This window comes from Giraffa tippelskirchi, chromosome 12, assembly GCF_054371585.1.
Source record: "Giraffa tippelskirchi isolate mGirTip1 chromosome 12, T2T-mGirTip1v1.2.pri, whole genome shotgun sequence".
Taxonomy (NCBI): Eukaryota; Metazoa; Chordata; class Mammalia; order Artiodactyla; family Giraffidae; genus Giraffa; species Giraffa tippelskirchi.
In genome coordinates, this window is record NC_137286.1 from 95,265,634 (window position 1) to 95,279,502 (window position 13,869).

Genomic DNA, 13,869 nt, shown 5'->3' on the forward strand with positions numbered 1-13,869 from the left:
CCCCCAAAAAAATTCTACCTATTATCTCAGGCTTGACGAATCAAGTCTACCTCTGTTCTTCAATTTTCCCTATTTCATGTTAGACATAATTCCTCCTATGCATTCAATCTCTTTTCTCACAAGTCACATGACGCTCTGTATTAAGTTACCCAGTCACATGGTCAGTCCCGAACGTATTTTGAGATCCTAGAAGACAGATGTATCTGGTTCTTAAAGATCTTGGTCCTCTCCCACTTGTCTAGCCAATGTCCAACTCATAGACGATGCATAATATGGTTGACTCAAACTAGGTGAAAAGGATGCTTTGAATAATGAAGTAAGAGGGTGATTAGTTATGAGCATGCTTGGAGAGACTGGAGATTTGTTTCAATTAGGAACACAACTCAAGCTATCTCTAGAAACAGAGAAAGGCTCAGACAGTTAAGGGTCATCGGCAGTTATGAAGGGAATAAAGGGCAGAAGTAAAAGAAAGAAAGGGTTTTCAACTATGGAGAAAATAATTTCCTGACGCTTTCTGCCTACAAAGCATTCTTAAGCCTTGTTATCAACTTTACAAAATGAGTTGTCAAAAAACATTCCTGGGCAGAGGAAATAAAACATTCCTCTCCACGGAGGAAATAAAACTCCAAAGAATAGATATTATTTGTGAAATTCTAAGAAACAAATTGTAAGACCCAGGGGAAACTGGCGTGTATATGAATCTGTGAGCCTTTTAAGCCCTTACATAAATCGCTGTAATTCATTCAACCTAAAAGTTTATAATAAAAGCTATATATGACAAACCCACAGCAAACATTATCCTCAATTCTCTTTATAATTGCCCAACAGCCAATTGAAAGTCACATGTAGCTACCTGACTGAGTTAAGATGCATTAAGCTGCCAGGTTGGTTGTTTCCAGAATCTAGATTTTGCTTGTTAGCAGAAGTGGGTCAATGTCTGAACTTTGGACACAATATTTTTACATGGAAAAATACTTTTAAAAAGCAAAAAGGTGAAGAAAAAATGAATAGCAAATCTGATTCATAGTTATTTTAATCAGAGCTCTATTAATTTTTGAATTTGTTTCTATTTATTTTGTCCATACTCAATTAATATTTTAATTTTTCTCCACATAATAGTGAGATTTCTTGGTTGTTTGGGTTTCTGTGTGTTTGTTTGTCTGTGAAGCTTTGTCTTCTTTCATCATTTTTTGTTTGTTTTCTTTTTGGTTTCTGGTGTTTTAGTATTTTGAGTAGCTGTTTTTATTCCTTTAATCACAGGCTGTTTTGTGGGGAGTGGGATGCACTGTGCCTGGCACCATGTGGGATCTTAGTGCCCTGACCAGGGATGGAACCTGTGCTCCTTGCAGTGGAAGCACAGAGTCTTAACCGCTGGACCAACAGGGAAGTCCCTTGTAGAGTTGTTGTTAAATCATTGATACTGGAATTCACTTTATTTGTAAAAATAAGGTAAGATTCAGTAATCTTCACAGTTTCTTCAATATTTAAAATGCCATGATTCAACAATTTTATAAATAATCATGAGGTTAGGGGGTTTTTTTAAACTTTTTTTTTAAAGGTTATTGAAAGAGGGATAGGAGGTATTTTCTTTATTTAGTGTGTCTTTTATAAATTCATGGCACAAATATGAATTTGAATGTCTATCATGTTTTAATATGAATTTTAATGTGATAGAATTGCTTAAGACTCGATCAACAACTGCAGAGTGAGAAGGGGTTGTAACATTGTGGGTTTCAAAGACATCCCACCACCCCCAGCCCTGGGATGGTGCTGAGATGTTGGTTCCCATTACTCACTGTGCAGTAGAGAGATGGAGTAGAAGAGGCAGGATCTGTATGCTCCCAGCAGGCAATGCGAGGCTCCACCTGGAGAGGCTTTGCTGCACTGGACCAATGGCAGGTGTCACAGAGATGGAGTGGCCCCCTCTGAGAGTGTCCTTCAAATGGCATTGGTGTGCATGCCAAGTCACTTCAGTTGTATCTGACTCTTTGTGACACTATGGACCAAAGCCCACCAGAGTCCTCTGTCCCTGGGATTTCCCAGGCAAGAATACTGAAGTGGGTTGCCGTGTCCTCCTCCAGGGGATCTTCACCACCCAGGGATTGAACCCCGGCCTCTTATGTCTCCTGCGCTGGCAAGCAGGTTCTTCACCACTAGCGCCACTTGGGGCGTAAAGCTGAGTAGTCTCTAAACAACCCAAGGAACCCAAGAGACATGGGGATGGGGAGAAAGAAAGACGGGAAGAAGGGGACAAAGAAAAAGTACAAAGAAGGAAGCATCTGGGAAGGAAGCAAAGAACAGAAGGAAAGAAGGAAGAAAGGGATATGGGAACGTGTGAGATAAATGATGTCTTTTAATCCACTTAGCAATTAAAGACAGTGAAAATTTTTGTGATGTAAAATTTTAATTCTCTTAATATTTAAGTTGGTAACTTTTTTCATGGAAAAGTCTATTAATCAGTGGGGTATAATTTGGAAAATCCTGGTGTAGACATGCAGCAAACAAGTAGAAGAAAGAGAGTGTCAGATCATTATGAGAATATTTAGATTTACAGAGATTCTTAGGAATACTTCTGTGGTTGTTTCAATCCTAAGATTAGAACAAATTTGTAGCCATATGACATCCACATCTTGGGAAACGTGGATTACACACACTCACTCCTACTCTTATATTGTCCTGTCTCTGTTCTTTACCTCTCTGTAAACCTCACTGTGTCTGTGTTTAGTAAAAAATTGAGCACACTATTCATTTACTAAGCACAGATATGTACTTTCCAATAATTAAAGAAACAGATCTTTTAAGAAGAAGCGCTAGTAAAGATTAAGGTTAACCCAGAGCCTGACAATGGCAGGTGTTCTATGAGGAATTAAATGATTTGCGTTTTCTAGGTAATTTAACACAGTCTGTTCTTATGTATTAGGCAATGAAATATTTATCCAAGCAAACCTTAAGTGCTCCCAATAAAGTTAATTGCTCAATTGCCCTAGGGTGTCTCATGCTCTAATGAAATTTGGGCCAAGAAAGGAAGAGTATGTGAGTCCTAGAATTCACCAGACCGTGTCGAACAAAGTACATATCTTTCTTTTACTTTTTCTGACTGTATGACATGTGTTTTTCATGCTTAATCCCTTCTGTGTTCCTTCAATTTCTGAGGATTAATGAGGTGATAGCAACTGCTCATTATAACTTGCATTTTTCCATAGGTTTCATTAACTCCCTTCTATCATGGTCTTTCAACTGTGTTAAATTCTAATGAAGAACACTGTAGAAAATAGTTTGTATGAGAAAATAGTAAAGTTGGTAGACTATGCTTAGTTTATAAAATGCTGACACGAAGAATTATGTGTGTGTATTGGGGGTGGGGGAAGGAAACTAACCCAGTGATACTTGTTAATGGCCTGTGTCTCTCTTTGCCAGTCCTCTGCAGATACTCAGATAAAGCTCTATTTGACTTTCAAACACTTGACTTTGACCAAAATAATCAACAAGGAATGTGTTGTTGTTCAGTTGCTAAGTTGTGTCCAACTGTGCAACCCGATGGACTGCAGCACGCCAGGTTCCTTTGTCCTTCACCATCTCCCGGAGTTTGCTCAAATCCATGTCCACAGAGTCAGTGATATTATCTAATCATCTCACCCTCTGCCACCCCCTTCTCCTCCCACCTTCAATCTTTCCCAGATCAGGTCTTTTCCAATGAGTTGTCTCTTCACATCAGGTGGCCAAAGTATTGGAGCTTCAACTTTAGCATCGGTCCTTCCAATGAATATTCAAGGTTGATTTCCTTTAGGATTGACTGGTTTGATCTCCTTGCTGTCCAAGGGACTCTCAAGAGTCTTCTCCAACACCACATTTCAAAAGCATCAATTCTTCTGCGTTAGCCTTCTTTATGGTCCAACTCTCACATCTGTAAATGACTACTGGAAAAATCATAATTTGGCTATATGAAACTTTGTCAACAAAGTGATGTCGCTACTTTTTAACATGCTGTCTAGGTTTGTCATAGCTTTTTTTCCCAAGGAGCAAGCATCTTTTGATTTCATGGCTTCAGTTACTGTCTGCTGTCATTTTGGACCCCAAGAAAATAAAATCTGTCACTGCTTCCACTTTTTCTCCCTCTGTTTGCCATGAAGTGATGGGACTGGATGCCATGACCTTAGTTTTTAAGCCAGCTATTTCATGGGTTAACGGAAGTTATTCGTTGGATTATAACATTTACCTTTACTAATTATGGAGCTTGAAGCTTACAAAATAGTGAAAAGAGCCCTAGCATCTTGGTCTTGAAGAAATGCACTTTTATTGTTTTAGCTGTATTTGCTGAATGTATTATTATATATTTAATTCAATTTATATGTATGTTGCTTTACCCACTATATCCTTTGATGAGCCCAATATCTAAGAAAAAAATGAAGAGAAACAGTTGTGTGAGAACTCATTCGGCATCCAGCCCATATTGCACATCTCAACTACTGAATCAGTCACCCCATCTCTCACTTTCAAACAGCTTTTGGTTTATGATCATCAAGCCACTTTCTTGGTATCTAGTAGCTCTTTGCTCGCTTGCCGTTAGAGAAGAGTAAGGGTCAAGTAAGGATCTCCTAAAGGAGATCAATAAAATCTAAAAGTAAAGAAGAAAAACAGGAAATATTGAGGAGGAGAAGAGTCCTATGAAAGGGCCAGGTGTTCACTTTGTTTCTAGAGTGTGTCTAATTTTTGATGCCAACAGAACTTTCTTGAGTCCCTTACAAGGAAATAAAGCTTCTACTACCATCCAGGGTAGACTTCCCAGACGGTGCTAGTGGTAAAGAACCCACCTGCCAATGCAGGACACCTAAGAGACCTGGGTTAGATTCCTGGGTTGGGAAGATCCCTGGAGAAGGGAATGGCAACCCACTCCAGTATTCTTGCCTGGAGAGTCCCATGGACAGAGGAGCCTGGCAGGCTACAGTCCATAGGGAGTGCCCACAGGACATTCTTTAAGCATGCTGTACACTTTCTCACAAGCATCTCTGCTCTCTCTCCCACCACGCCTTGTCTTCCCCTTTCTTCTCTGCTTATACAAATTTTCCCATAGACTGCTGGAAAGAATTTCTGGAAGAAAAACTTTCCTCTGAATTTATGTAATGCTTAGCTGTCAGTCTCAGTGAGAAAAATAGTGTGCAGAAAAAGAGATCCTGGGCATTTCATCATTTACTATTAATTTACATCATTTACTATTATCCTGCGCATTTCATCATTTACTATTATTACATATGTAACCTTCTTGAATACATTTTCAGACCTCTTATAACCCCCACTATCTTCATCATTAAAATAGAGTGAAGTCTATGTAAAAACATGTTGGCAGTATAAAAACGGTGTCATGTTTGGGAAATGTTTTGTGTGTGGTAATTGATTGTACTTAGGTTAGGTGTTTGCTCTATTTCCTCTCAATTTGGCTATGATGATTTACATTCTGGTCATCTAATATGCTTTCCTATATGATTTTCTTGTTGCCTCAACCCAATTAAAAGTATATTTACTTTTTCTGATATGATAGTAGTGTTCATTATAGAAAATACTGAAAATACACCAACTGTAAAAATGAGGGAAAAAAGTATAATATCGCAACCAGAAAATAATCAACAAAGCAAGAGATAACCACTAAACAACATTTTTTATTTTATGTCATACACATATATGACAATTCTTACATAGGCACCTATATGTGTGTATGTTTGTACACAGTTTTGTTCAGTTATCAGGACATCCTATGGATATTATTAGTCCTCGGCTATATTTTTGCTTCCTGAGATGTAGCCATAGTATTTTGGCCCCTGTGGTGTCTGGCTAAGCACACAGCACTTGGCCTTGGGTATAAAATTTTCAGTAAGTGAGCTTTGTCCACAGAATGGCTTAAAGCTCTTTATGATGGTGTAAGTTTACAATTGTTTAGAACAGACCTGGTGACTTGACTGGTTTCCTGCTGATGGGCTGGAGCCCTGCCCCTAACCCTGATTCTCCCTTTTTCCTTTCCTTTTCCCTATAGTTCGTGGCTCAGCCCAACTGTCAACAACTGCTGGCGTCTCGCTGGTACGACGAGTTTCCCGGCTGGAGGAGACGACACTGGGCCGTGAAGATGGTGACGTGTTTCATAGTAGGACTCCTTTTCCCCGTCTTCTCTGTGTGCTACCTTATAGCTCCCAAAAGCCCCCTCGGACTCTTCATCCGAAAGCCATTTATCAAGTTCATCTGCCACACAGCGTCCTATTTGACTTTTCTGTTCCTGCTCCTGCTTGCCTCTCAGCACATCGACAGGTCAGACTTGAACAGGCAAGGTCCACCACCAACCATCGTCGAGTGGATGATATTACCGTGGGTCCTGGGTAAATGTGATACTATAGAAAACTATAATGCAAACGTGTTGCTACCATGGAATTGTGTTGCTCAGAAAAGAATATTCATTATAGTTGGGGATGCAGGAATGTTTAAAACAGGTTCCGATCATTGTGGCGCCAAGGTCTAATCCCCAAAGTTAAATGAAGATTTCACAAGCTGTGGTGGACCTGCCCCCAAATGCCACCTATGAAACATAACTTTAGGTTTGAGAATTATAGATTTTACTAATTCTGAAATCTAAAGTGACTGATTCTCTGGGTTGTTTTGGAGTTTTTTGTTTTGTTTTTTTGGAGATGTTTGTCTTCTGGTGGCTCAGCTGGTAAAGAATCTGCCTGTAATGTGGGAGACCTGGGTTCAATCCTTGGGTTGAGACGATCCCCTGGAGAAGGGAGTTTTCTAAAGACTTTCAAAATGTCTCATTAGCTCTATGTAAATAATCATTTTAATGTTTTAATTTTCTTAACAAATTTGTTGTTGCTGTTTAGTCAGAAAGTCGTGTCCGGCTCTTTTTTGACCCCTTGGATTGTAGCCCACCAGGCTCCTCTGTCCATGGGATTTCCCAGGCAAGAATACTGGAGTGGGTTGCCATTTCCTTCTCCAGGGGATCTTCCTGACCCAGGGATTGAACCTGCGTCTCCTGCATTGGCAGGTGGATTCTTTACTGCTGAGCCACCTGGGAAGTCCTCTTAACAAACACATCTTCTAAACGTACAAATCACTCTGAAGAATTAGTGTGAACTGTACATAAAGTAACCATACCCATGGTTAAAAATCCACCTCTTTAAGTTTATCTTTGAAACTATATAGTAAATCAGAATAATAGGCAATTAAGCATTAGGACATCTTCCTATCTCTGTTCTTTCCAAAAGAAAGAAATTGGTTTTGGATCTGCAGCAAATGATGGTAAGGTAGAAAACTTCAAAAAAAACAAAAAACAAAAACCTTGTTTTCCTTTCCTCCTGTTATGGTAGCCATAGTTAAAATTTAAATTTTAATTATTCTTCCTTCTATCCTATTGTGGTTCGCTGAGAAATTGCATTTTCTCAATTTAGCTCAGCATTTTAAACCTCTCCGGTATCATATCCATGTCAGCACTAGTAACTAGAAAATATGTGACAAATTTAACGATTCACTATCTCAGAAGATCAGTTTGGGTCAATTGTCAAAATAGCTGGAGAGACTGTAAAATGAGGAAAAGGCAGGGGAAAAAAGTGTCTGAGTCATGATAGATATGCCTTTTAAAGGTTACAAATACTGTAAGTACTGACAATAACAAAAGTTCTTAGGAACAAGATTTGATGTTTTACAAATATTACTAATAAAAAAACCATTCTAAAGTGAACTTTAAAATTGAGTACATTCACCTTAGTCTGAAATAATGTCTGATCTTGGTTAAGTTAGAAGGAAGGTTTAGATAGTCTGTAAATGTATTTTTGAATAAAAATAATTTTGACACGTAATTGGTATAAAATGACCCTCCCTGTATCCATTTAAATTAAATATCTCACAGTAGGAATATGTTCTTCATTGAGTTTCCCTCACAGAAAATTTCCTGGGAATAAGTTGCAGGGAAGATTTTAGAGGTTAAATTTCCCACTGTGTGTAACATACTGAATGTCTAAAAATCCTGGTGTCCCAAGTGAAACACAGAAACTTCACTGTGAAAAATGGTGTTTGAATGTCTAAAAATCCTGGTGTCCCAAGTGAAACATAGAATACTTCACTGTGAAAAACGGTGTAGATAAAATGCAACATAGGTAGATATAGCATTTCTAGTCTCTTCATTAGGGAGTCAATGAAAATATGTAGTGTACTTTCTATGGAGTAAGGACTATGAAAGGTAATAGTGAAACAAAAAAAAAATTTTTTTAAGTAAGAAAAGAAAATTTTCCTTCCCTTTACAAAGGTTAACTTTTACTGAAGAAATGGACAGTAAACAACCAGTGATGTATGTGATATACTATCAGAAAATGGTAAATAATATAAGAAGTAGAAACTCCAAACTTTGAATAATTCATACAAGTAAAACAGTCATTGGCTGCCTTCTACATGCAAAACTTGTAGCAGAATTTTCCATGAAAATTGGCTAGAAGAAATCATCTCCAAATTACAGCTGAATGGTTAAATAAGGTACAGATTTAATTGTGAGAATTACAGTTCCAGCCAAAAGAAATAGCTGCTAACGGCAGCCTTTTCTAAGATATCCAGACTGCAGTGAGTTAATTTATATGGAATTTTTAGGATGAAAAGAGATGTTCTAGAATAAAAGAGAAATACATATGAATGATCATCTTGCTTAAATAGCAGAGCATGAGAAAAAGAATGCTCCTGTTTCAAACAGATCTGTCAAAACAGTTATATTATTCATCAAGCCTGGTGAATTCTGAGTGTCTTGTATCTGAGACTGAGTTCTAAGTGTTTTGCTAGCTTCGTGAGTATAAGGCATACTCTCCATGTTATTTGGCTGTAGAAGAAAAAGCACCAGATTTGAATACATGTCCAAGTTCTATCACTAAGAGACTACAAAATTATGGGTGATCACAGTCTCTCAGGATTTTGTATTTTCACCAATAAGATGAAAGATTCACAGTGATAACTTTCAAGTCCAATTTTGTCCTACTGTCCTGTGCTAGGGACCTATCATTATTAGCGCAGAGAAAATTGATCTTTTCTTTGGTGGGGAGAGGGGGAGGATAGAGAGCGGAGGACTAAAGACAGCAGGGTAGGGAGTGATCCTTTAACTTTTTACCAAAAGCATGATTGACACAAAAAGGCATGGTTTAATTTGATGACTATGCTAATGAGTGTTCTGTATTGCCTTGCTTGGTCCTGCTGTCTGATAAATTGAGTAACTGACTGTATATTGCATGGTCCCTAAATTGTAAGCCTGTAAGTTTCTAATAACACGACTGAGGGACTTACTTACAAGACTGTGGCTTGTAACTGTTTCCCTCATCATGTTAATTTTCCCAATGACTGATTGAAGCTCTATGCTTCAATTTTTCAAGTCTTCCTGAACCAACTTAGGTTTTCAACTGATGTCGCCTCTGTAGTTTAAAGGAAATGATGAGTTTGACACCTCTCGTCTCACTTATCCTGACAAAAAGACTTTTGCTTTACTTGTTTCTATATATTTATATCATAAATTTTCATTTTTTCTAAATAGAAGATTTTTCTAACTTTAAAGTTTACCCACTCAAATCCATCCCTTTAAATGAAGAAGTATGGTTTTTGCTTAGGAATTTCTATTTGATATACTTTGCTGTGTTTCAGTGGTAAGAACTTACGCAATGTTATAGATCCAGATATCTTGTGATTTAGTAGCATGGCAGAATAATGTTTCTATGTCATTTTCACCATCTTTCCTGTTGAAATTCAACATCTTTTTGACTATATAAATTGAAGTCTACTGAGTTTGATATCTTTGGAAGACAATCTACAATTGTCCTTCTGTCCTTTCACTGTGGTGTCACTGATAAATTGTAGCTCATTTCCTGCAACGTTTTTCAAATTATTTTTCCTTCAGACATTCTACATTCTTGTATCAACACTTCTTTTCCCTTATCAAATAACCTCTAGAGATCTTCTCACACATGTTTCCTACAGGATGAACTTTAGCATATAAAGCAAAGAAAATTAAAAGCCTGATACAGAATAAAATTTATGATTCTGGTCATCTTGAGATATACAGTTTTAAGCAACAGAGAAAACTAATCAATCAGATAATTCAGCTAGAACTGTCTCAATAAAAAGGTAGATTATAGACAGATAGACCCTAGTATATTTCTCAGATTGTCAAATGACCCATTTGAGCTAGAGTAAAATGTAAAACAAGTTTCATCCTGCATGCATATGGCCTGATAACAGAGCTATGCTTTTCAACTGTCTAGAGAGAAAGTATCACTGGGAAGACCGTAATGGATTAAAAGAAGCCTGGGGTCAGATTAAAGACATGGCTACTTCTATTTTCTGTTGTGTCATGATCCCAAGGATCTTAATTTATTAAGAGTTTGATTTTAACAATAAATTAATAATACTAGGGAAAGGGAATGAATATAATATTCATATGGGAAAGTCATTTTTACACAGAATTTAAATGCAAGGTAAATATAGAATATTATATGTAGAATACATATTTTGAGAATTCATCTAAGTTATAGCAGAAGTTTTAACTCAGATGTCACTTGTTTCTGGAGATAATATGGAGTAAAATATGAAAAAAAATTGAATGCTAATTTTTAAAGCCTTCCCAAAACTAGTTTGAATTTTTTCACAGAATCCATTATAACTAAATTGTAACAATCAAATTTCTGCCATAGATTATTCCCCTACAAAAAAAATGTGTGCATATATATGAAATATCCAGATGTAGACTTATGATATCTCTTAGCAAAATGAAATTATGAAATTGATAACATTTTTCACAAAAGAATTAGAATGTTAATGAAAGCTGTCATATTAATAAAGCAGGAAGTACCTTGTTTCCAATAAGAAAATAGAAATGGCTGCTGAAGTGACTTATTATTATGTGTATGCTTAAGAATATGCCATAATTATGTAGCACACGAATCTGTGCACACTGAGCTTGATGAGAAGGGTGAACCGAGGAAAAGTTATATCGGGGGAAGAAATCTGAGCTCTGTTAAAAATAGCTTCTAGTGAATTTCTAGGCGTAAATTAAGGATTGCTCATAATATCCAGATTATACATTTTGCCTATAATACATACTTATTTAACAATTTTTCTGCAATAGAATTGGCCTCTTATTTCCCTGATTTGCTTTATATTTTTATCTTTTAAAGTGTTGATATTTAAAAATCTGAACATTTCAACAAGGCCTGACAAATTGAAAATGTGAAAAGTGGTGATCACATTTGCATCTAGATAAAGACTCATAGAGACAAACAATCCTGTATACTTTATTACTTATGACCATTTCTTCATCTTCTAATAGGCATTAAGATCACATGGCTTCAGATACTTATACTTTCAGCCTCACCCCTGAATAATCTATCAGCTCAAAAAGCCCCCCAAATCCAGAATTATAAGGAACAAGACTATAGTCTTTCCCCACTCTGTCCCTTCACAACGTACTCTAACCACCTCATCAAACTAGCTGCAGACACATAGAGACACTCAAACACAGCTGGAGAACATCTGTTCATTCATTTAAAGGGATATTTTAATTTTCAGGAAATCAGATATTCATTGCAGTAGGACATAGAATCCTCATTTTCCTGTTTAACTGTGAGGAAGAAATTTTAAGGTCACCCTTACCAAGATTTATCAAGAGTAACTCAGTAAAATCTCAAACAAAATAGTCACATACATGTAAATTGTTATTTGTGCACATTCTATTGCTGACCAAATGACTTCTTTATTGGAGAGAAAATTAAGTCCTTTGGGTCACATATGCAATAGAAATTTGATGCACCAACAGGTGAAATCTACAGGACTTGGGAGAATGTTTGACAACGTGGTTCTGATGGTTCAAGGAAAGAGGGGAAAAGATGGGAAAAGAGGAGTACCTTGGAAATGAAGGAGGGTCAGAGTAAAAGACTTCAGGGAAGGTGTAAGTGGTTTCAATTAGTTCAGAATAATGATAATATAATAGTAACAGTAGTAATGGTGGTAATAACAGTAGAAACCAAAAATTAGGCACTGTGCTAAGTGATTAAAATGTAAGATCTCATTTGAACTTCATAGTCACTCCACTTCATTTAGTAATTATAAATGATGTTATTAATAGTATCTCATTTCTCAGAGAGGAAATTGGTTTAGCAAAGTTAGATCACTTTCCCAGGATCAGGGAGCTGACAGATGGTAGATACTACATTTGAACTCTGGGCTTCCCCTGTGGCTCAGCAGTCAAGAATCTGCCTTTGATGCAAGAGCCGCAGGAGATGAGGCTTCAGTCTTTGGGTTGGGAAGATCCCCTGGAGAAGGACATGGCCACCCACTCCAGTATTCTTGCGTGGAGAATCCCATGGACAGAGGAGCCTGGTGGGCTACAGTTCATGGGGTTGCCAAGAATCGGACACGACTGAAGCCACTGAGCAGCACAGCACATTCATACTCTAGGTAGTCTAACTCCAGAGCTTTCTTTATCCTCTTTATCCTCCTCTGCCCTTGGAGTGTGAGAAAGTGAAGGTGAAAGTCTCTCAGTTGTCTCAGACTCTTGGCGACCCCATGGACTATATAGTCCATGGAATTCTCCAGGCCAGAATAATGGAATGAGTAGCCATTCCCTTCTCCAGGGGATCTTCCCAACCCAGGGATCGAACCCAGGTCTCCCACATTGCAGGCAGATTCTTTACCAGCTGAACCACTAGAGTGTCAGAAGTAGAATTCAAAGAGTCAAAAATAGCCCAGGAACTCAAGTTTCCAAATATAGACACTTTCCCCTACTTTCTCTGTCTCTGTTTGCTGACTTAAGTCGTTACACAGGTCAAATCTGAGAGGACCTTGTTTCTGATCTATTAAAGAGGCCACATGCTTTATCAGCTCAGTTCAGTTCAGTTCAGTCACTCAGTCGTGTCCGACTCTTTGCGACCCCATGAATTGCAGCACGCCAGGTCTCTCTTTCCATCACCAACTCCCAGAGTTTACCCAAACTCATGTCCATTGAGTTGGTGATCCAGCCATCTCATCCTCTGTCATCCCCTTCTCCTCCCGCCCCCAGTCCTCCCCAGCATCAGGGTCTTTTCCAATGAGTCATCTCTTCGCATGAGGCGGCCAAAGTATTGGAGTTTCAGCTTCAACATCAGTCCTTCCAATGAACACCCAGGACTGATCCCCTTTAGGATGGACTGGTTGGATCTCCTTGCAGTCCAAGGGACTCTCAAGAGTCTTCTCCAACTCCACACTTCAAAAGCATCAATACTTCAGCGCTCAGCTTTCTTCACAGTCCAACTCTCACATCCATACATGACTACTGGAAAAACCATAGCCTTGACTAGACAGACTTTTGTTGGCAAAATAATGTCTCTGCTTTTTAATATGCTCTCTAGGTTGGTCATAACTTTCCTTCCAAAAAGTAGGCGTCTTTTAATTTCATGGCTGCAGTTACCATCTCCAGTGATTTTTACACTCGATATAATTCACTATTGAATGTCATGCTTGTTAATATAGCAAATTTGTCGCTATCACATCAGCATTACCTGTATTTCCATCTCCACAGCCCACCACTATCCTAAAACCTATGCATTATAAGTGGTTCCCTAGCACTGACCGAAGCAATCTATTCTGGAAAGAAAGAACAAAGTCCTTTGCTGTGACCTTGAGCTGTTTCTTTTTTAGTTTCCATGTTCACTTGCTAAGTCCTAAAGTTAAATTTCCTAGCATCCAGGGATATAGTTAATTTTTTAAAATTTTTGTTGGAGTTCAGTTGCTTTACAATGTTGTGTTATTTCCTGCCATACAGCAAAGTGAATCAACTATCAGCTATATGTATATATATCTCTCCTCTTTTTTGGATTTCCTTCCCATTTAGAT

At 37.9% G+C, this 13,869-nt stretch overlaps 1 protein-coding gene across 8 annotated transcripts in view; it reads left to right on the forward strand.

Annotated features, from left to right (window-relative positions):
- Positions 1-13,869, forward strand: part of TRPC4 (transient receptor potential cation channel subfamily C member 4) — a 196,269-nt gene that overhangs the window by 138,367 nt on the left and 44,033 nt on the right. For all 8 annotated transcript variants that reach the window (XM_081551738.1, XM_081551735.1, XM_081551736.1 and 5 more), the window contains one exon: positions 6,026-6,362. In XM_081551738.1, coding sequence (XP_081407864.1) covers positions 6,026-6,362 — 337 coding nt within the window. The remainder of the gene's footprint in view (positions 1-6,025; positions 6,363-13,869) is intronic.